This window comes from Callithrix jacchus, chromosome 5, assembly GCF_049354715.1.
Source record: "Callithrix jacchus isolate 240 chromosome 5, calJac240_pri, whole genome shotgun sequence".
Lineage (NCBI taxonomy): Eukaryota > Metazoa > Chordata > Mammalia > Primates > Cebidae > Callithrix > Callithrix jacchus.
This window is the reverse complement of record NC_133506.1, coordinates 118,200,371-118,223,787: the sequence shown is the minus strand read 5'-3', so window position 1 is coordinate 118,223,787 and position 23,417 is coordinate 118,200,371. Positions and strand designations below refer to the sequence as shown.

Genomic DNA, 23,417 nt, shown 5'->3' with positions numbered 1-23,417 from the left:
GGTCCTGGTGGAAGGCTAGGAGCCAAACAGGACTTAGGCTTAACAAAGGACCAAACTGTGCAGGGTGACTGACTTGGGTGGGTGTGGGAAAGCTTACTTTGTCTTGACTTCAGCAATTGGAGGCTTCATTCAAATTTTTTCTCACATCTTACTCATATTAAGGAGATAAAAACAGACCCATATTTTCAACCTCTGCCCTGCATAGATCTCACCAATGAAGGTGGGGCTGTTTCAGTATCAATAAAAATGGAATAGTGAACTATGGAGGGAAAATCATGATCTAGAGACATGCTTCAGTGTGATCAAGACTGGCCTCCATGGCTGACATTTCCCCACCCTTACTGGGGAAAGCTGAGTAATAATTAGTCCAACAAACAGGTGAACAGGGAGGTACTTTCCATAGAGCCCTGTCAAGCTGGCCTCATCCCTGCTTTTATAACTCCCAGCTAAACCAAACCTTGCAGCCCCTCTTCACATCTGCTTGGCAAACAGTTCCTTATGGAAAAACAACAACATCCCCACCACCCTCAAGTCCACCACCTCATCCTGTAGGCACTGACCAAGAGCGACAACTTTAGAAGCCTGTTTCCATATTGATATGCCATTGTATACAAACATAGGTACTAGATTGGTGTCTGCTTTGTGAGTCATTTTCCCAGCCAAGTATAGAAATTCTGTAGCAAAACCTACATGCTTCATGACCATGAGTGGTTAAGCCTTATTTTTCTATCACAGATCCTCCCCTGTTAAGTGAAGGGGACCCACAACCTTCAACTTGTCAGTTTGTCAATATACCAAAAATAACGTTTCTTTTTACCTTTGCTTTCTTACACAGAACTCAGTCATCTTCCTTGCCTCTGGCTCTGAAGTTTGGAGTGGAAAATGAGCATTTGGGGACTATGGGGATATGTGTGAAACTTAACACTATGAGTTCTAGTCCTTGTTCTGTTCAGTTTGTGTCTGCCTAAATCAGCTGAGAAATAGCATCTAGTACACATACTGTCTCTGGAGTAGTGTCAGAGTATGGTGCCTTGCAAAAGAGGTCTGATTTCAAAAATCAGCTGGATAGAAGTCTTTGTCTTCCTTTTTGAGTACGTAACACCAATAGAGGTCTTAAAGCTGTTTTTTGTTTTTTTGGAGACAGGGTCTGGCTCTGTCATCCGGGCTGGAGTGCAGTGGTGCAATCTTGGCTCACTGTAAAACTGCCTCTGGTCTCAAGCTGTCCTCCCACCTCAGCCTCCTGGTAGCTGGCATACCGGCGTGCACCACCATGCCTGGCGAATTTTTGTATTTTTAGTAGAGATGGGGTTTCGTCATGTTGTCCAGGTCAGTCTTGAACTGAGTTCAAGCGATCCATCCACCTCAGCCTCCAAAGTGCTGGGATTACAGGCAGGAGCCACTGCACCGTCTTAAAGCTGCTTCTTTTCCAGCCTAACTTAAACAGCAGAATGGAGATAGGTTACATGGTATTTTAAAAATTTAATTCCAGATGCTCTTCAACCAAGGAAACAAAAAATCTAGTTCACTTGGGGTGGAGAAAAGACCAAAGAGTTAGCATCCTGCCTTTTGTGTCAAACACAAGTGTAACTGGGCCGATACAGTTGACTTGAACTTTCCAATCCTCAGTTAGGGGCTGAAGCAGTAACTGAAGCAATGGGCTAGTGTCCCAAAGCCAGGCCTCAAAGTTGCCCAGCCTGACCCTAGGCTATGCAAATAACAAAAAGGGCAGTCTTGGTCAAAGTCAACTAGGATTTAAAAATCCCTTTGGGGTAAACTGGCTTTGGTACTATCACAAACCACCATACAAACCAACAAAGTCACAAGGCAGACCAGTTGTGCTGTTGTACATTTTAACACAGGCTATTTAACCCAAAAACTACAGAAGCTGAATTGTCAGGACTTATTCTAAATATTTTAGCCTTGCCTCACTTTTGCCACCTCATTAGCCTAAGCCAAAAAAATAAATAAAAGCCTTAAAAAGGCACTGCTTTGCTTGCCCCACAAAGCAGGGCGAACTATGCTTTTCATCCCAGCAGGATGGTTTTATTTCAGATTTCCTTTACTTTCAACATGCAGCAGTTTATTCAGGAAACTTACAAGGTCAAGGTCAATTAAGTCATCCATAAGAAAGACGAGTAACTTTAAACCTAACACACCAGATAGGAAAGTAGTAACTTTTTGGGGAAAACCTCAATGCTGGACATTGTCAAAACAAGGTGATGTGCAGATTCAGACTGACAAGTTGTCTCAGGATCTTAAGCTCTACTCTGTCAAACTCCTGTAATCCCACAAGGGCACACTAGGATGCCTCTCCCTGATAATTGTTTTCTATTGCTGAGAGCTAAGACTCCTTTATTAAGTTGAACACTAACCCTGAGCCTGGACTTAGTTCAGTCCTATCAGCTTTAAATTTTACATGAGGATATATCTTCATCAGAAAACCTGCACATTAATCCCAGCTATCTATCATTTTCCCTTTTACTATGAGAAATAATTGCTTTATAATGCAGATTCCCAATGCCACAGTCCAAAAAAACGTGCCGCGCACACAGACAAACCCCAAATGGCCAGAGTTTAAGATCAATCTGAGCCAAGTCTATGGCCACTACAGAACTGAGAGTTCTGGAATATAAGGTCATATCTGAAAATAGGTATTTAAAAATTTAATTAGGTGAGGTGTGTTGGCTCACATTTGTAATTCCAACACTTTGGGAGGCAGAGACAGGAGGACTGCTTGAGCCCAGGAATTCAAGATCAGCTTGGGCAACATAGTGAGACCCCATCTCTACTAATAGTTAAAAAATAATAATAATTAGCTGGGCATTAGGGCACACATCTGTAGTCCCAGCTACTCAGCAGGCTGAAGTGGGAGGATCCCTTTAGCCTAGGAAGATGAGGCTGCTATGAGTCATGGTAGCACCACTGCACTCTAGCCTGGGTGACAGAGTGAGACCATCTCTCCAAAAATAAAAAATTGAAAACTACTTAAAATTGCTGGGCACACTGGCTCACGCCTGTCATTCCAGCACTTTGGGAGGCCAAGGCAGGTGGATTGCCTGAGGTCAGGAGTTCGAGACCAGCCTGGCCAATGTGGGGAAAGCCCGTCTCTACTAAAAATACAAAAAATGAACTGTGCATGGTGGCAGGCACCTGTAGTCCCAGATACTCTGGAGGCTGAGGCAGGAGAAATGCTTGAACCTGGGAGGCAGAGTTTGCAGTGAGCCAAGATCGTGCCAGGGCAACAAAAGCAAAACTCCATCTCAAAAAAAAAAAAAAAAAATTGGCTGTCAATGTTTTTTTCTGAGATGGTTTCGCTCTTGTTACCCAGGCTGGAGTGCAATGGCGCAATCTTTGCACAGAGCAACCTCCACCTCCCAGGTTCAAGCAATTCTCCTGCCTCAGCCTCCCAAATAGCTGGGATTAAAGGTGCCTACCACCACGCCACGCTAATTTTTGCATTTTTGGTAGAGAAGAGTTTCAACATGTTGGCCAGGCTGGTCTCGAACTCTTGACCTCAGGTGATTCACCTGCCTCGGCCTCCCAAAGTGTTGGGATTAAAGGCGCGAACCACTGGGCCTGGCCGGTTGTCAAAATTTTCAAACGATATCAAATGCAGGAACAATTATTACTCAACACTGTCAAGGGTGTTTCTGTGGTCGTTGTTCCATCCATTTACAATACAAAACTTAAGACAATGAAGGAGCAAGACTTTTGTTTTACTGGCTCTGCCAGTACAGGATACCTCAGGTAATAATGATTTCACAATATTAGCAAGCTCCCCTTTTCTAATAGTAACTAAGATAATTTATATCCTCTTTAATTCCCGGGCAAGAGATCTGTGATGGTGCAATTTTATGGAAACCATCCAACAAACATGTTTTTCCACTGTCTGAAGAAATATTCTTTGGCTGGGAGTGGTGGCTCATGCCTGTAATCCCAGGACTTTGGGAAGCCAAGGTGGGCAGATCACCTGAGGTCAGGAGTTCGAGACCAGTGTGGCCAATATGGTGAAACCCCATCTCTACTAAAAATTAAAAAAAAAATTAGCCAGGCCTGGTGGTGTGCACCTGTAGTCCCAGCATCTTGGGAGGCTGGGGCAGGAGAACTGCTTGAACCCTGGAGGCAGAGGCTGCAGTGAGCCAAGATTGTGCCATTGCATTCCAGCCTGGGCAACAGAACAAGACTCTGTTTCAAAAATAGAACAAACAATAAACAAAGAAATAACCTCTGAATATTTTCTCAAGCTGACTTAACATTTGTTGTGCCTATTTGTATTTGTAGCAGTTTGAATTTGTGACCTCAACAATCATAAAAGTTGGTCCTTAAACGATAGATCTAGTGATGTTCTAAATGGCTTTCAAAAATAACAAAATTCTGTCTAGTTTCAACTCAGTTTTCACTGCATGCACAGCAGTATTACTGTTTTCTCTGGTGGAGAATAAGTTTTTACAACAGCTCAGGAATGCCACAAATGACAAGGAAGTCAGTTCCAAAGGTTAAGGCCAAAGCTGACTGGTAGCCCATTTGGGATACAAACCAAGGCTGCAGTTTCATTTCAGTGCATTTGATGGTACAGAACAGAACCAGAACACCTCCACCTAAACTCCCTTAATTAGCTACCGATGGCTGTGCTACTGCCAACCACCACAAGGGCACACACTCAGACCTCTGTGCAGGAGGAAGGCCTGTCTGTGACCCAGACCTTCAGTAAGGTTCCCCAGCTCCATTTATGTCTCCCCAGAACTTTCCTGAGGAGGCTTTTGGAAAAGTACACATCAGTTTATTTTAAACCTATGCTTTGCACAAGTGAGTAGTGCTCAACTGTTATACTGATTAGGTATCAGTGGAAATGCTATTTCTGCTATAATTTTGGCTCTAGAATCACAGGCAGAAAATGTTTTCAGTCAGTGCTCAAACACAGGGCCAATTCCTGGAAAATTTTGGAGAAGTAGAATTTAGCCAAGGTCTATTACATACTTGAGGCAGGATCTAAACCTAACTCAAAAACCCATGTTTCCAAATATACCATAGTTTGCAAGTGCTATCAGGTCAGAGTGCTCAATAAACTTTCAGCAATACTGAAGACAGCATGATGGGACCATCTTTACAATCCCTGCAGCAACAAATGCTCAGTATTTACTAAATTAACATGGTGAGACCACTTAAAGATTCAGGCCAGGCACTAGATTTTCAAGCCTGTAGCAAGAAATAAAACCATCCAAGTGAGGATGCGATTTCCAACAGGCTGAACCTATAAGGTAAGAAGGGTTCCTGGGAAGACTTAAGACAGAAATCAGGGATTATAAATCTATAGTTTTATTAAGACAAAAACTGACAGTGTAGTATGAAGTTTACATTTAAACAAAGTTTTCACAGAAATCTAACACATGCCTAAAAAGATTTTACAATGTAGCCCTAGATGCAAGTCTAGACAATATCAAGAACTGATGGATTTCATGACTCAAGACAGAGTATTTTGGGTATGTTACTTCTTAGGATTTCTTTAAAAAAGTGTGTGTGTGTTTTAAAGTGAACACTGCCCAGTATGAAAGTTTAATCTTCTCCTGGGACCAAGGTTTTTTAAGTCACCCAACTCTGGAATCAATTCAGTGAAACTTGTGCTGTCAGTGACTGAACGCTGCCACCAATGGTTTCAGAGTTCAAACCTCAAAAAAAACAGAATGGCTCCAAGAGTTCTCCCCACTAAGAGCATAGGCCCTTATCTTTCCCTACTGTCTTATCTCCTCTACCACCCTCTTCCTTTTCCCCAACACCTCAGCCAGTGGCTTGGATGAACAAGCTGATATTTATAATTTTGTTATTGGAAAAGAAAGGTTTTCTAATTTCAGGAATTAGCACCTCTGAGACAGAATGATCTGCTTGTACTGTATACTCTCCAATAAAAGACCTTCCCTCCTCAGTCAATTTCCATTTCCAAAATGGCAACTTTGGTAACTTATTAACTGGCTTAGTCCTTTGTGGGGAACAGCAGTAAGTTTAGGCAGGGAACACCTTGGCTTATAGGTTTCAGACATTCACAGCTTTTAAACAGTCTCTCACAGTCCTTATTTATGGTGCCAATGACATTTTTTTTTGAAAAGTAAAATATTCTGGACACAGAAGCATATCATTAGTTGTCTGTTCTTTCCATTGCTTCACCATTTCCCCTTTCAGGCCCCCAAATTTAATTAAAATGATGCTACCCATCTCCCTTTCTCCCCTCCCCATCCCTCCCTCCCCCAAATAATACACCAGTAATAGCCAAAAACTACACACATGCTATGCTGTAAAAATGCAGAGTTAACACTATTGGGAAGAAGGCTGTGGGTTGTGGAGATGCTCTTTGAAGATCTACAGTATTTTTTTGCTCTCCCACACACCCAATTCTGCAAGTTTTGTCCTTCATAGAAGGCCCTTTGCTTTTCTCAGCAAAGTGCAGAAAAGGTTGCCTTGAAACACTTACCCCCTTCCCCTCCACTGGGATGGGTGTGCAAACTATACAGCTTGTAAGGGCTTTAAAGCACTTGGGCTGCTGCAGGGCACAGAAACTATACTGGCTCTTCAAAGGACATCTTCTCAAGCCACCTCTGTGGTGTCAAGACAAGTAGAACTCCTTCCCTTCCCACTTGAAACCCACAGTCAGATGTGACAGGGGCTGGTACTCAGGAGAGTTAATTCTTGTCATCTTTTTTGTCATCATCCTCCGAGGGGTAGGAATGCCACGTCAGCCTTTCCTCATAGAAGGATATGACAACCTGTGGGCACTTGACATTGGCTTCCTTGGCAGGGACCAGGTCAGCCTCATCAGAGTTTTTCCTGCAGAATAAAGCAAAGAGAGACTTTGAGACCAACTGCTAGTGGTCTATCATAAGTTGAATAAGCCAGGGGATAGAACTTTTAAAAACAGTAATTTTAGGCTGGGCATGGTGGTTCACGCCTGTAATCCCAGCACTTTGGGAGGCAGAGGTGGGAGGATCACCTGACGTCAGGAGTCAGACCAGCCTGGCCAACATGGTGAAAACCCATCTTAAAAAAAATAAAATAAAAATTAAAAAATTAGTAATTTTAGAAAAATAGGCAGGGAACAATGAAAACGTGGCCTAAGCAGCATTTACTGGCAACTTTATGTCAAGTGACATCCTCAGAGATACTCTCCTGTTGCAAATTCCCTCTGGGGATTTGTGTATGTCAAAAGCCAGGTCATTGGACTTAACCAGTCACATCTGAATATTTCGGAAAGGTCCCCAAAAGCATGACTTTTTTGAATCTCTGAGGGAAGAGAGGCTACCTCACTCTTCCAAAAGCCATATCCCAGCTGATATGAACACATGGAGAAATCTTGGCTTTGTAATAGGTTTTTTTTTTTTTGAGACAGAATCTCACTCTGTCGCCCAGGCGTGCAGTGGTGTGATCTTGGCTCACCACAACCTCCACCTCCTGGGTTCAAGCAGTTCTCCTGCCTCAGCCTCCCCAAGTAGCTGGGACTACAGGCATGTGCTACCACACCTGGCTAATTTTGTATTTTTAATAGAGACAGGGCTTTGCTCTGTTGGCCAGGCTGGTCTTGAACTCCTGACCTCAGGTGATCCACCTGCCTCAAGCTCCCAAAGTGTTGGGATTACAGATTTGAGCCACCATGCCCAGCCTGGAGTAGAATTAAAAATACCACATCTGGCACTGGCCAGAGCAAATCAAAGTGGACACTTTCTTGCATAATCATAATTACACTGACATTTACAAATGCTATCCTTACGTAACTTCCAGGTGCTTTGAAATGTTGTTTCAACACTGGGAGGCAGAAAATGGGGGGGCCATATTTTTCTGAATTTTAAAATGTTTTCAAAATTTGAAAATCATACACATTATAAGGGAATTAGGAGTAAACTCTTAGGCCGGGTGCAGTGGCTCATGCCCATAATCCCAGCACTTTGGAGGGCCAAGGTGGGCAGGCCCAGGAGTTCAAGACCAGCCAGTCAACATGGCAAAACCCCATTGCTGCTAAAAATACAAAAATTAGCCAGGCATATTGGCGTGCATTTGTAATCCCAGCTACTCAGGAGGCTGAGACACAAGAATTGCTTGAACAACCCGCGAGGTGGAGGATGTAGTGAACAGGGGTCTACACTCCAACCTGGGTGACAGAGCAAGACTCTGTCTCATTAAAAAATATATATATATTTTTTTAATTTTTAATTTTTTTTCCAGCACCAACTTGCTGTATTTAAAAAAAAAAAATTCCTATCTTCAGGTTATTAGGAATGTCCTAGACAGAAGCAGTAGTATAAGGCAAGCAGGAGATATCTGATGAGATCTCTGACAAAGCACCACCCAAAACCTCCAGAACCCCAACAGGAAACAAGAGCCACAGAGTCCCATGGAGCAGAAGAGTAAGCCGATAAAATATGTTTTTGAGGCCAGGCATGGTGGCTCACGCCTGTAATCCCAGCACTTTGGGAGGCCAAGGCGGGTAGATCACGAGGTCAAGAGATCGAGACCATCCTAGTCAACATGGATGACCCCATCTCTACTGAAAATACAAAAATTAGCTGGGCATGGTGGCGCGCGCCTATAGTCCCAGCTACTCAGGAGGCTGAGGCAGGAGAACTGCTTGAACCCAGGAGGCGGAGGTTGCGGTGAGCCAAGATCGCACCATTGCAGCCTGGGTAACAAGATCAAAACTCCGTCTCAAAAAAAAAAAAAAAAAAAAAAAAAAATGTTTTTGAACAATGGATCCAGGAGAATGGGAGGGAAATGGGAATCTGAAGCATGCTGCCATCTGCTAACAGCTGAACAACACCCTCTGAGTTACATTCAGTCATTTCACTGCTTAGAAATATTTGCTACTTTCGGAAATATACAAGAATCCCTATTCTCCAGTAAAGTAACTTTTTAAAATGTACTTGGTCTTAGAATCAAATCCAATTTTAACCTGTGGACAGTAATGAGTCAGCCAGGTGCAGTGGCTCACACCTGTAATCCTAGTACTTTGGGAGGCTGAGATGGGTGGATCACCTGAGGTTGGGAGTTTGAGACCAGCCTGGCCAACATGGTGAAACCCAATCTCAACTAAAAATACAAATATTAGCCAGGCGAGGTGGCGGGTGCCTATAATCCCAGCTATTTGGGAGGCTGAGGCAGGAGAATCATTGAACCTGGGGCGGGGGGGGCAGAGGCTGCAGTGAGCCGAGCTCACACCACTGTACTCCAGCAGCCTGGGCTAAGGATCGAGACCCCATCTCAAAAAAAAAAAAGACAATAGTGAGTCAACCAAAGGAATGCAATCGTAAGCAATTACTGTAACTCCCATTAGTCACATGCAGAAAAAGTATCTTCTAGCTAGACTGATTAACTCATGGTATAACTTCTCCCACCCCATAAGCAGCATCTTAAAAATTAACTTTTATCCTACAGGTAAACAATAAATCAGTTGAAAGAGGGTCAAGCTCCAGTAACTGCCTAGGGAATGCATAGGTTAGCTAGTTGTGACTCTGGCTTTCAGTGATGCTAAAGTTAGGCCTCTCCAGCCATACTGTAAAGGAGAATAATTAGTACAGACAGGAGTTTCAGAGAAAGTTCTGGACTGTCAAAAGGATAAAGCTCCACAGACATTGTGTGTGTATATATATTTCAAAAGACAAAGTTTTGAGAATGCTGCCTGCATTGGCAATGGCTTAGAATTATTCCTTCCTAACTTTAAATACAATGATTGGCCGGGCAAGGTGGCTCACGCCTGTAATCCCAAAACTTTGGGAGACTGAGGCAGGCGGATCATAAGGTTAAGAGTTCGAGACCGGCCTGGCAAACAATTAAACCCGGTCTCTACTAAAAATACAAAAATTAACTAGGCATGTTGGCATGCACCTATAGTCCCAGCTATAGGTGGGAGAATCGTTTAAACCCAAGAAGCAGAGATTGCAGTGAGCTGAGACCATACCATTGCAATCCAGCCTGGGTGACAGAACAAGACTCTAACTTAAAAAAAAAAAAAAAATACAATGACTGAGATCCACTTTGGGGGGAGAAAAAAAGGCATAAGCATTTTCAATGGGAAAGAAATGGGAAGAATGATCTTCTTTTGACAGACTAGGAAAATTATAGAGATTGCTGGGATAACTGTCTTCATTAGGCTGTTTCATGGAGCATTACTATCACTGGTATTTATACTCATAATGGAAAAAAGCGGGCTTGCTCTGTGCTTGACAGCAGTTAAGGAGCCTTGCTGACCCCTGCTGGCTGATTCTGTAACTGTAGAATCTGCACAAATTGAAAGGCATCTAACAAAGGACAAAAGGAAGAACTACAAATTCTTTCCTAACCTTGATTATTAAGCAGAACTTCTGATTCTGGGGCCAGCCCGATCTTTATTAAGTGGGGGTAGAAGGAGAGGGTGGTCCAATCACATTTCATTATTTTCCCTCCCTTTATTTACATTAGTGAGATGTGATTCCTTCTCAAACTCCTTCCCCTCTAGTTTTTATTCTCCCACCTCCTAAAAATATGGGCAAAGACCTGAGATTCTTAGGGGCTCCTACCTTTAACTCATGAGTCCAAGTTGGCAGTCAGGCCGAAGGTCACTATTGAAGGACTATGCCATCTTAACAATTTCACACTTGGGTGACTGGAGTTTTGAAGGTCCAACTGTTTTCCTCTGGTATGAAACCAACAGGGAGAAGAAGAAAAACCACCACACAGGGCCACTGGCCGACTCACCATTTCATTAGGAACATTAGCTCTCCACTGGAGTCTGTAGCTCCAATAATCCGCTCCGGCTCCAAACCTCGAGCAAAGCCTCGTGGCTTTTCTGACTGTAAAAACAAGATGGGCGGAACAGTTTTATCTATATGGGACTATTATCCAGATTGGAACCATTCCTGTGTCTCTGATTAATGTAACAAACTCTTTTGCCAACATTTCACCAATACTTTGGCTCAAAGTAACAGAGCTTTTAGAATCCTTTGGAGTGATTATTAATCAATGCGTGAAGCGCTTGAGATTCTCCCATATGTGAGAAGGGACATACAGCCCAAGCAAAATCAATGTTTACAATTATCTTTTCATTCTCAAAAAACAACTTACTTTAAGGTACTGATTAAGTCAAAATAGCCACCTCACACCTTTTAATGATTAAACATTGAAAACTATTTTTTACAGGAATGAATTCACTTGCCCTTATATCTGTCCCCAGCAAGTATTCCATTTACTACTCTGTACCATGGATAAAATGTAAGAAATCATGTGGCTTTATGAAAGTACGCTCTCATTTTGTAGGCATTAGCCTACCTAAGATTTCACGACTAAGAGATGGCTGCTGATATCCAAGAAAAAGCAGAACAAAACTACTTTGACAGTAGTTTGAATTGTGGGCTAGTAAAGATTCTTAATTCTAGTCGTACCTCTTCTTTCTTCTTCTTTGGTTTGCTCTCCTCTCCCTTATCTTCAGAATCAGAATCAGCTTTGCGCTTGCCTCCTTCCGATTTATCTGTCTCATGTGCTGTTTTCTGTGACTGCAGAAACTCGGCAATGAGGTCGGGGCAATCCAGATTCTCTTCTGGCTCCCATGTGTTGTCCTCACTGAAACCAGAGGGTACAGCAAGTCACACTTTCCACTCAAAATTAAGTATACTCATACTAAGGATAATTGTAAGAGGACAAGCGCTCAGATGTCCACAGAAAAGCTGAAATTTCTTGGGGGATGGGGAGGCTTTTTAATATAAATAGAAAGCTAAGAAACTTGCTTCCTTCAAAGGCAAATGACTTTTCTTTCTAAATTTAAATTGGTCTATAGCCACATACAAAACTGTTTCTCAGAGATTACTATGGTCTGGGTACAGTGGCTCATGCCTGTAGTCCCAACACTTTGGGAGGCCCAGGTCTGAAGATTGCTTGAGGACAGGAGTTAAGAGAGAAGCCTGGGCAACTAAGTGAGACGTGGTGGTGCTTGCCTGTGGTACTAACTACTTAGAAGGCTGAGGTGGGAGGATAGCTTTAGCCTGGGAGGTTGAGGCTGCAGCGAGCTGTGATTGTACCACACTGTACTCCAGCCTGGGTGACAGAGCGAGACCTTATCTCAAAAGAAAGAATTTTAAAAGAGAAGTCATTCTGCTTTGTATTATAAGCAGTAGGCCATATTCCTAATTAAACAATAAGCCATGAAGGCGGGGCCAGAGCCACACTGTATCCATCACAGTACAGGAGGTCTCATACATCTCTAGACTCCTGATAAACACCTGGTGGCCACATTTACCTGTGTCAGTGAAACTTACTCTGAGAACCCCTTCCACTTTAGGAGGTATTCCACTTTGCCCTTTACCACTCGACGGTCGAGAACTTTTTCCACCACATATTCCTCTTCCTCCTCTTCTAGCACCTCCTCGACTTTCTTCTTGTTTTGTTTTTTCCCCATAGTGCCCGCCAGCTTTCTGGTATAAAGGGTGACGCTGCTAAAATGATAAAGGAAATAAAAAGGGCATTAGGGAGCACTTTTATTGGTTAGATAATATCTGAATGGTAAGAAAACCAGGGACATGACAGATGACTATAATACTGTATGTTGTTTATAGTAAGTGTTATGCCTATTCTCACACTTGATACACACATTTTCTGATATGTCCGGCCAGAAAGCTCATAAAACAGCCCCAATTAATCTCACAGAAAACTTTTTTTTTTTTTTGAGATGGAGTCTTGCTCTGTTGCCCAGGCTGGAGTGCAATGGTGTGATCTCAGCTCACTACAATCTCTGCCTCCTGAGTTCAAGCAATTCTCCTGTGTCAGCTTCCCAAATAGCTGGAACTACAGGCATGTGCCACCATGCTCAGCTAATTTTCAATTTTCTTTTTTTTTTTTTTTAAAGTAGAGACGGTGTCTCACTATGTGTTGGCCAGACTGATCTCAAACTCCTGACCTCAGTTAATCCGCCTGTCTCAGCCTCCCAAAGTGCTGGGATTACAGGTGTAAGCCACCTCGCCCGGCCTTCATAGCAAAGTTATTTGTTCTTGTACATCCATTTAAAATTTTTATGTCCATTCTTTCTAATTTAAAAAGGCTCTCAATACTCCTTTTACCATAAAGCATGGTAGCTAGGGCCAGGTGTGCTGGCCATCATCTCATCCCAGCAGATGTGACCAGCCTAGGGAACACAGCGAGACCTTATCTTCACAAAAAAAATCTGTAAAGAGCATGGTTGCTAAAATAATGTATTAAATTGAAAGAAGGCCGGGCGCAGTGGCTCATGCCTGTAAATTCCAGCACTTTGGGAGGCCAAGGCAGGCAGATCACCTGAGGCCAGGAGTTCGAGACCAGCCTGGCCATCATGGTAAGACCCTGTCTCTACTGAAAATACAAAAATTAGCCAGGCATGAGCCAAGATCGCATGACTGTACTGCAGCCTGGGCAACAAAATGAGAAAGCGGTCCTCCTAAAAATGTACACATATCAATCAAAGTTACATATTACTCTCTGACTCATACTTTCTCCTATTCCAAGTTTTTCTTTTCATCAAAGTACTGGACTTCAATTTTTGACTGTGGAAAACAGCTTGTCCTATTAAACACCTGTTTAACTTTTTCCTTTCATATATGTGTATGTATGTAATATAATCCATTATTCTGCATGATTAAAACACCATGTTCTGAAAAGTGTTCTCTCTGAAAAGTGTTCTCTCTCTCTCTCTCTCTCTCTGTCTCTCTCTCGAGATGGAGTCTCACCCTGCTGCCCGGGCTGGAATATGGTGCATGATCTTGGCTCACTGCAACCTCTGGTTCCTGGGTTCAAGCGATTCTCCTGACTCAATCTCCTGAGTAGCTGGGACTACAGGTGCCCACAACCACACCTGGCTACTTTTTGTATTTTTAGTAGAGACAGGATTTCACCATGTTAGCTAGGATGGTCTCAATCTCCTGATCTTGTGATTTGCCCGCCTCGGCCTCCCAAAATGCTGTGATTACAGGCATGAGCCACTGTGCCCAGCCAAGTTCCCTTGTTCTTTATGCAGTCTTTCCTGAATTGAACTTACAATTCACAAGTTTCTTGTTAACGTATTCTACTTCGTTTATTTTACAACTTTTTTCTTTTTTGAGACAGTGTCTCACTCTACAGCCTACTCTGGAATGCAGGTGAAGCAATTATGGCTCACTGCAGCTTTGAACTCCTGGGTTCAAGTGATCCTTCTGCCTCAGTCTCTTGAGTAGCTGGAACCACAGGTGTGTGCCTCCATGCCTGGCTAGTTTTTTAAATTTTTAGGAGACAAGTTCTCACTATGTTGCCCAGGCTTGTTTCAAACTCCTGGGCTCAAGTGATACGCCTCAGCCTCCCAAAGCGCTGAAATTACAGGCATGAGCCATCACACCTGGCCTCCAATTTATTAAGAGGAGTCACAAAAACGCCAGAATGACCATGAAATTCTCTAAACTGGAACCCTGCAATAATTTGGAAAACAAGTGTGGGGAAAAAAAGAACTGTAGTTATCAAAGACAACAGAATCTGAGTAAACTGAGGTAACATCAGATGTATTTATGCAAATACATCATCAAGCTGGGTAACATCTAAGGGTTTTTCCAGTGTTAAAATTCTAGTCCCTTATAAATCTATTTTATTTTGTCCTTCATCCAAATTTGACTTTTTTTGAGGGGGCGGGGAACAGAGTCTCCCTCTGTTGCCCAGGCTGGAACACAGTGGCACAATCTCAGCTCACCTATGCCTCTAGGGTTCAAGGCAATTCTCATACCTCAGCCTCCTGAGTAGCTGGGACTACTCGCACCTGCCACCATGCCCGGTTAATTTTTTCATATTTGGTAGAGATGGGGTTCAGCATGTTGCCCAGGCTGGTCCTGACCTCAAGTGATCTGCCCACTTCAGTTTCCCCAAATACTGGAATTAACAGGGGTTAGCTACAGTGCTCAGACCCAACTCTTTGACTTCTGACAGAAGTAAAGCCTCTTATGATTACCAATTTTTGTCACTAGATGGCGCTGTACGAATGAAACAAAACTGATCATCAAAACTGGCCAAAATATAAAAATGGATGTATCACAGAAAAGCATAAACCTCTGTCTCTCTCTGTCCCTCTGTCTCTCTCTCTCCCCCACTCCATCTTGTGATTTGCTCGCCTTGACCTCCCAAAGTGTTGAGATTACAGACATGAGCCACCCACCTGGCCAGCATAAACTTTTCCAAACACTTTAAAACTGGCATGTATAGATAGAATTTAGAAAAAGTCCATCGGCCGGGCACGGTGGCTCACGCCTGTAATCCCAGCACTTTGGGAGGCCTAGGTAGGCGGATCACAAGGTCAAGAGATCGAGACCATCCTGGCCAACATGGTGAAACACCGTCTCTACTAAAAATACAAAAAAATTGGCCAGGCATTTGGCACGCGCCAGTGGTCCCATCTACTCGGGAGGCTGAGGTGGAAGAATTGCTTGAACCCAGGAGGTGGAGGTAGCAGTGAGCTAAGATTGCGCCACTGCACTCCACCAGCCTGGTGACAGAGCAAGACTCTGTCTCAAAAAATAAATAATTAAATAAAAGAGTCCATCTACAGACTACAAGAAATATTAACAAATCCTTTCATATCAGGATCATTATTATGAATCAGTTATATCATCTACAGATGCTTTATAGCCTCAGAAACAAGAGTATATTCCTGTCTGCATCTATAAATAATGTTGACTTAATAAACGTTTGGTTGCTAGAAAATTCTAGACATTGTGCTAAATACTAGACATTAAGGAAAATAAGAAATGGTCCCTGCCTTCCTGAAGCTTAATGTCTAATAATAAATAATTTAGAGACTTCTTCCACCGAACGTATTCTGAAATCTTGCAGGGTGGCAGAAAATAATATTTTTCTGAGGTCCTTTTAGTGTGGCTGAAGACAACATCCTACCCTTGTCCACACAGTTCCGAACCTTGTCTGAACACACATCAGTGTTAACAGCTCATACAGCTATCTTTTCAACACTCTTCCTCTCCATTTACGCACTACAGACTCAGCTTTCCTTCTCTACCCAACCCCTCGTTGTCTTTTAGACTCTAGATGAGTCTTCCTTTCCTTCTGTTACTAAACAAACGAACCAGTGGATTGCATGTAATCTTTGGCTAATTCTTGGCTAGCTTTATTGAGCCTATGATTTAGGGGCATGTGCTTCTTCCTGGACGGAGATGTTTTCAGATTTTCAGAATTCTGATTGCTCAATGACAAGTGTTATTTTATGAGAAAAGAAAAATCTAACTTTCCTCTTGGATAAATGCAGTGTTTTCTCCGAAGAGCACATGCTACTCTTTGCTTGCTTCCTTTCATTGTCAGTTGAAGGGGTAGCAAGATTCATTGTCAGTCTTTGGTTATAGCACAGGGAAAAGTAAACTGACAACTCACCTTTAGGCTACCACAACTCCTTTTCTCAACAGACAGAAGGGAAGGAGTGAGTTATGGACTGTCCAAAATCAGCAACTGGGCCAGGTGTGGTGGCTCATGCCTGAGATCCCAACACTTTGGGAGGCTGAGGCGGGAGGACTCTTTGAGCCCAGGAGTTCAAGACAAGCCTGAGCAACATAGCAAGATGCTGTCTCTACAAAAGATTTATAAATTAGGCTGGACTGTGGCTTGCACCTATAATCCCAGCACTTTGGGAGGCCAATGTGGGTGGATCACCTGAGGCTGGGAGCTGGACACCAGTCTGGCCAACATGGTGAAACCCCATCTCTACTAAAATACAAAAATTAGCTGGGCTTGATGGAGTGCGCCTGTAATCCCACCTACCCGGGAATCTAAGGTGGAGAATCACTTGAACTGGGAGGTAGAGGTTGTAATGAGCCAAGATCACTCCAGTGCATTCCAGCCTGGGGACAGAGTGAAACTTACTATTATTATTTTACAAATTAGTCAGGTGTGGCGGTTGTGTGCTTGTAATCCTAGCTACTTGGGAGGCTGAGGTGGGAAGACTGCCTGAGTCCAGGAGTTTGAGGTTATAATGAACTGTGATAGTGCCACTGGACTCCAGCCTGGGTGACAGAATGAGAGCCTGTCTCCAAATAAACAACACACACACACACCCCTCACAATCCCCCCCAAAATCAACTACTGTCCTCTAATATCCCATCTCCAAAATAATTAAAGGCACTCTATCACTATGGCTTCAGAATTCAGAGCTATCTGAGGATCTATATTATTTACTTTAATAATTATATTTATCTTAGAAAAATAAGTAGCTTTTTTTTTTTTTTTTTTTTGTGGAGATGGAGTCTTACTCTGTCGCCCAGGCTGGAGTGCAGTGGCACAATCTCAGCTCATCACAACCTTCATCTCCTGGTTCAAGCAATTCTCCTGCCTCAGCCTCCCCAGTAGCTGGGATTACAGGTGCACACCACCAAGCCTGGCTAATTTTGTATTTTGAGTAGAGATAGGGTTTCACCCTGTTGGTCAGGCTGGTCTCGAACTCCTGGCCTCGGCCTCCCAAAGTGCTGGGATTACACGTGAGCCACTGCACCTGGCCTATTTATTTGTTTATTTAGAGACCAGGTTATGAGACACGCTAACTTTTGCGATTTTGGTAGAGAAGGGGTTTTGCCATGTTGCCAATGCTCGTCTTGAATCCCTGGACTCAAGTGATCCACCTGCCTTGACCCCTCAAAATGCTGGGATTTCAGGCATGGGGCCTGGCCAAAAAAACAAAGAAAAAACAGCACTGACTATTATTCACCTAAAGGGTCAGCATAGCTTCTAACTGATCTCTACCTACTGCAAGCTTCTCCTCCCTTTGTTTGAGACCAGCCTGGGCAACATAGTGTGACCCCATCTCTACAAAAAATAATCGGCTGGGTGTGTTAGGAGGATTGCTTAAGCATGGAGGTTGAGGCTGCTGTGAGCTGTGATTGTGCCACCACACTCCAGCTGGGGTGAAAAAGCAAGACTTTATCTTTAAAAGACAGAAAAGGAAAAATGATCTATTAATTTTATTTTAACTTTTTTTTTTGAGAGGGAGACTTACTGTGTTGCCCAGGCTGGAGTACAGTGTTTCAAACTCGACTCACTGCAACCTCCACCTCCCAGGTCCAAACAATCCTCCTGCCTCGGCCTCCCGAGTAGCTGGGATTACAGATGCACAGCACCACTCCTGGCTATTTTTTTTTTTTTGTATGTTTAGTAAAGACAGGGTTTCACCATGTTGGCCAGGCTGTTCTCCAACTTCTGACCTCAAGTGATCCACTCACCTCAGCCTCCCAAAGTGCTGGGATTGCAAGTGTGAGCCACCACGCCTGGCAATTTTATTTTTTTTAATGCCACAATTATCATTTTTTAAAAATTTGATGACAGGCCTTATAGAAGCCATATAATTATTGAATAAAGGGTCAAAGTATGATAGAATATCACAAGATGTACACATGGGCCAACAGTTCTAGTTAACTCAGATATCTTAATCCTGAAATTAAGCTTTTGGACTCTAAGCTTTTTTACTATTACATCTTTGTTAGTAGGCAATTTTATTAGATGTTTTTCCTTCCTCCAAATTATTTATCAACTAAATATCTTTTTAATATTGTTTGGAAGTTGAATACATTGCTGTTAGGCCATGGTTTCACTGTAGGATGACTGATCAAAGACCTAGATATTTTGTTGGGCATCTTCCAAACTATCCACAGCTCCTCACCCTTGGGCCAATTTCTCCAGAAAGAAACCTGTTTCCTGTCTGGGTGAGAGAGGAAATTGAGGCAGGGGTATAAGCCTATTTACCAATGTTCCTTTTACTTAATTTATTTTTTTAAAGACAGGGTTTTGCCATGCCACCCGGGCTAGTCTTTAACTCCTGGACTCAAGTGATACTCCCATCTCAGTCTCCCAAAGTGCTGGGATTACGTGTGAGCCATCGAGCCTGGCCAATTCCCATTTTCTGAATTCCATGAGCACCCCCATTGCCAGGGGTACCTAGTGGCCTTTCCAGAATCCTGTAACACAAACTGGCTTGTTGTACCTTCTTGGCTCTTCCTAAATCTAGCCCTACTTAATTTTTAGCTTTTTCTGGTCAGTAACTAGTTTTCCATCTGTTCTGACATCTATTCTCTGCTTGTCTTTTTTCTATTTTTCTTGTCTCTTTAAAAGTCCTTTTATGGGCTGGGTGGTGCGGTGGCTCATGCCTGTAATCCCAGCACTATGGGAGGCTGAGCCAAGTGGATCACCTGAGGTCTGGAGTTTGAGACCAGCCTAGCCAACATGGTGATATCCTGTCTCTGCTAAAAATCCAAAACATTAGCTGGGTGTGGTGGCAGGTGCCTGTAATCACAGCTATTTGGGAGGCTGAGGCAGGAGAATTGCTTGAACCTGGGAGGCGGACGTTGTAGTGAGCCAAGATAGCACCATTGGACTCCAGCCTGGGCAGCAAGAGTGAAATTCCATCTCAAAAAAAAATCCTTTTACCGCTATTTGTGTGGGTTTTTTTAAAGGGATTAGAACCATGTGGTTCAATCAACCATGTTTACCTGAAAGTTTCACTGCAATATCTAATAATACTGAGTGCTTATTATGTGCAAGGTACTATTACACTTTACTCATTTATTAAAAAAAAATTTTTTTAGACACAGGGTCTCCCCTCTGTTGCCTAGACTGGAGTAGAATGATCTGCTCATAACTTACTGCAGCCTCTACTTCCTGGGCTCAAGCCTTCCTCCCAAGTAGCTAGGACTACAGGCATGTACCACCAAACCTGGCTAACTTTTTCAATTTTTTTGGTGGAGACAAGGTCTTGCTTTGTTGTCCAGGCTTCTCTTAAACTCCTGGCCTCACATTATTCTCCTGCTTTGGCCTCCCAAAGTATTGAGATTACAGGCATGAATCACAGCATCCTGCCTATTCGTTTATTATTTACAATACTCCTCAGTTACTAGCTTTGACTAGTAACTCTGGTTACTAGTATAACTAGTCAGTCTGGGTACTAGTGACTCATTACTAGTGTAACTAGTCAGTCTAGGTACTACTGACTCTGGTTACTAGTTACTAGTCGAAGCTAGTAACTGAGGAAACTGGATTACAAACTCACAAGTGTCGCTTTACAGTATGTACTCAAACCTCAACGGGTTTGAGTCCTACTTAGCCAACTCGTATGGTTTATATCACAATACTGCAGACAAAAAAAAAGATCTAAGGCCGGGTGCAGTGGCTCACGCCTATAATCCCATCACTTTGGGAGGCCGAGGCGGGTAGATCACGAGGTCAAGAGATCAAGATCATCCTGGTCAACAAGATGAAACCACGTCTCTACTAAAAATACAAAAATTAGCTGGGCATGGTAGTGCGCGCCTGTAATCCCAGCTACTCGGGAGGCTGGGATTTGCCTGAACCCAGGAGGCGGAGGTTGCGGTGAACCGAGATCATGCCATTGCACTCCAACCTGGGTAACAAGAGTGAAACTCCGTCTCAAAAAAAAAAGATCTAGAATTGCTGTAATTTTTACCTGAATATTCACTGAGTCTGCTACATTTGAAGACTCCTAAAAAACAATAGTTTACATTTGCATTATACTTCACAGTTAACAAAGTGCTATGATCTCATTTAATCTTCAAAACCATCCTGTGAGAAAAGCCATTCAGATGTTATCTCTACCTCATAAATAGATCAAATTTAGATGAAATAAATCACCTAAGGTCACACAATGATAACGGAGCATAGCATTTCAGTAAGGCCATCTAGCAAGATTAGGCTAAATACCCTGTTGCACACACAAAACTAGCAGCTCGGCTGGGCTCTCCCAGCACTTTGGAAGGCTGAGGCAGGCAGATCATGAGGTCAAGAGACCCAGACCATCCTGGCCAACATGGTGAAACCCCATCTCTACTAAAAATACAAAACTTAGTTGGGTGTAGTGGCGCGCACCTGTAGTCCCAGCTACTTGGCAGGCTGAGGCAGGAGAATCACTTGAACCTGGGAGGCAGCAGTTGCAGTGAGCCGAGATGGTGCCACTGCACTCCAGCCTGGGTACAGAGCAAGATTCCATCTCAAAAAAAAAAAAAAAAACAATTAGCAGCTAGCTACAAACCTACAGAGAAAACTCCATCCTGTACAAGGAAAGGAAGGAGAGAGAGGTCTCTTCAGATGACTCCTCCCTACAATTTGTCAATAAGAAAGTGACTGGTAATGATACTGAAAGGTATGGCTCCGTTAAAAAAAAAAAAACAATGATTTTTAATTGGTTTCTGGAATATGAAGGTATTGTTTATTAAATCTGCAGACAGAAACAAAGCTGGGTTTTTAATGCCCCAGCAGTCTCTGAGTCTTTTAAATTGACAAGTGCTACATAGCATGGAATTTTTGAAGTTAAACATGTAGCAATTAGACTACAGAGAGAACTACTGAGAAAATGTCAATTCAGCAGTTTGGGAACAGCCTGGCCAACATGGCAAAATCATGACTACTAAAAGTACAAAAAAATTAGCCAGTTAGGCTGGGTACAGTGGCTCTCACACCTGTAATCCCAGTACTTTGGGAGGTTGAGGCTGAGGCCAAGGTGGGTGGATCACCTGATGTGGGGAGTTCGAGACCAGCCTGACCAACATGGTGACACTCCATCTCTTATAATAAAACTACAAAATTAGCTGGGCATGGTGACGCATGCCTGTAATGCCAGCTACTTGGAGGCTGAGGCAGGAGAATCGCTTGAACCTGGGAGGTGAAAGTTGTAGCGAGCTGAGATGGCGCCATTGCACTCCAGCCTAGGCAACAAGAGTGAAACTCCATCTCAAAAAATAATAATAAAATAAAAATTAGGCGGTTGTGGTCGCACATGCCTGTATTCCCAGCTACTCAAGAGGCTGAGGTACAAGAATCACTTAAACCCATGCAGCAGACATTGGCAGTGAACCAAAATTGTGCCACTGCACTGCAGCCTAGGTGATAGAACAAGACTGTCTCAACTAAAAACAAAACAAAAAAACCCCAAATTTGTTTTTAGTGCCCAGATGAATCCAGGAATAGTGTAAATCTCAATCAAGAGTAATTAATTCACATCTCTTTTAAGAGAAAGAGTACTGTTGTGTTTTCCTCACCCACCCTCCACCCCTGAGGAGCTGAAAAATGTAAAGGAATAATGCTACTTGACTGCAGGAGATAGTAACATTAACAGACACAGGCTTAGGCATTTCATTTTGTTTTTAAATAGTTTGTACTGTGAAAGGGTATGAGAAGGCTTCGAGAAGCCAGTGTGGGCAAAGCTCTTGGCTGCCACTATAAATGTGAACTATGAAGTGCTATGCTAGCTACTTCCACGATTCTGATTTCTTGCCAGTTTGAAAAAAACAAATTATAGGCCGGGCGCGGTGGCTCAAGCCTGTAATCCCCAGCACTTTGGGAGGCCGAGGCGGGTAGATCACGAGGTCAAGAGATCAAGATCATCCTGGTCAACGAGGTGAAACCACGTCTCAATTAAAAATACAAAAATTAGCTGGGCATGGTGGTGTGCACCTGTAGTCCCAGCTACTCGGGAGGCTGAGGCGGAGAATTGCTTGAACCCAGGAGGCCAGCCGCGGTGGCCCACACCTGTAATCCCAGCGCTTTGGAGGGCCAAGGTGGGTGGATCACGAGGTCAAGAGATTGAGACTATACTGGCCAACGTGGTGAAACCCCATGTCTCTACTAAAAATACAAAACTCAGCTCAGCTGGACATGGTGGAGTAGCCTTCTTGAACCCAGAAGGCGGAGGTTGCAGTGAGCCAAGATCGTGCAACTGAACTTCCAGCCTGGCGACAGAGAGAGACTCTGTATCAAAAAATAAAAGTAAAATAAAATGTTGGTCAGGGCCAGGTGCAGTGGCTCACACACACCTGTAATCTCAGCACTTTGGGAGGTCAAGGCCGGCAGATCACCTGAGGTTGGGAGTTCGAGATCAGCCTGACCAACATGAAGAAACCCCATCTCTACTATAAATACAAAAAATTAGCTGGGCATGGTGGTACATGCCTGTAATCCCAGCTACTTGGGAGGCTAAGGCAGAAGAATCGCTTAAACCTAGGAGGCAGAGGTTGTGGTGAGCTGAGATTGCGCCATTGCACTCCAGTCTGGGCAACAAGAGCAAAACTCCGCCTCAAAAAAAAAAAATGGGGAGCCGCGGTGGCTCGGGCCAGTTGTCCTGGAGCTTGAGGAGGCAAGGCTATGAGTTCAAGGCCAACCTGAGTAACATAAGAACCTCTCATTCATTAAAAAAAAAAACATATGGACTACTTTTTGAATTTGCATGTCATCCTTGCACAGAGGCCATGCTAATCTTCTCAGTGTTGTTCTAGTTTTAGTACATGTGCTGCCTAGGCAAGCACCAGTTTATCTTTTTATACAATGCAATGTGTCTTTGACATTATTCCATAAAGATCTCCATTCCTAACAGTTGCCATAGTATTCCACTGTATTGTTTTCTTTATTATTGTGAAGAATGCTGTTTTGAC

At 43.2% G+C, this 23,417-nt stretch overlaps 1 protein-coding gene and 1 non-coding gene across 2 annotated transcripts in view; both read right to left on the bottom strand.

Moving 5' to 3' along the window:
* Window positions 1-5,300: 5,300 nt before the first annotated feature.
* The window catches only part of CBX1 (chromobox 1), a 30,324-nt gene continuing 12,207 nt past the window's right edge, over window positions 5,301-23,417 (bottom strand). Inside the window, exons 2-5 of the mRNA XM_002748485.6 lie at window positions 12,264-12,440; window positions 11,394-11,571; window positions 10,711-10,805; window positions 5,301-6,816 (exon numbers count right to left, since the gene is read on the bottom strand). Coding sequence (XP_002748531.3) covers window positions 6,672-6,816; window positions 10,711-10,805; window positions 11,394-11,571; window positions 12,264-12,403 — 558 coding nt within the window. The 5' untranslated portion in view covers window positions 12,404-12,440 and the 3' untranslated portion in view covers window positions 5,301-6,671. The remainder of the gene's footprint in view (window positions 6,817-10,710; window positions 10,806-11,393; window positions 11,572-12,263; window positions 12,441-23,417) is intronic.
* Window positions 23,185-23,291, bottom strand: LOC118154236 (U6 spliceosomal RNA). The gene has a single exon (XR_004744126.1). It is a non-coding gene; the product is annotated as a U6 spliceosomal RNA (small nuclear RNA).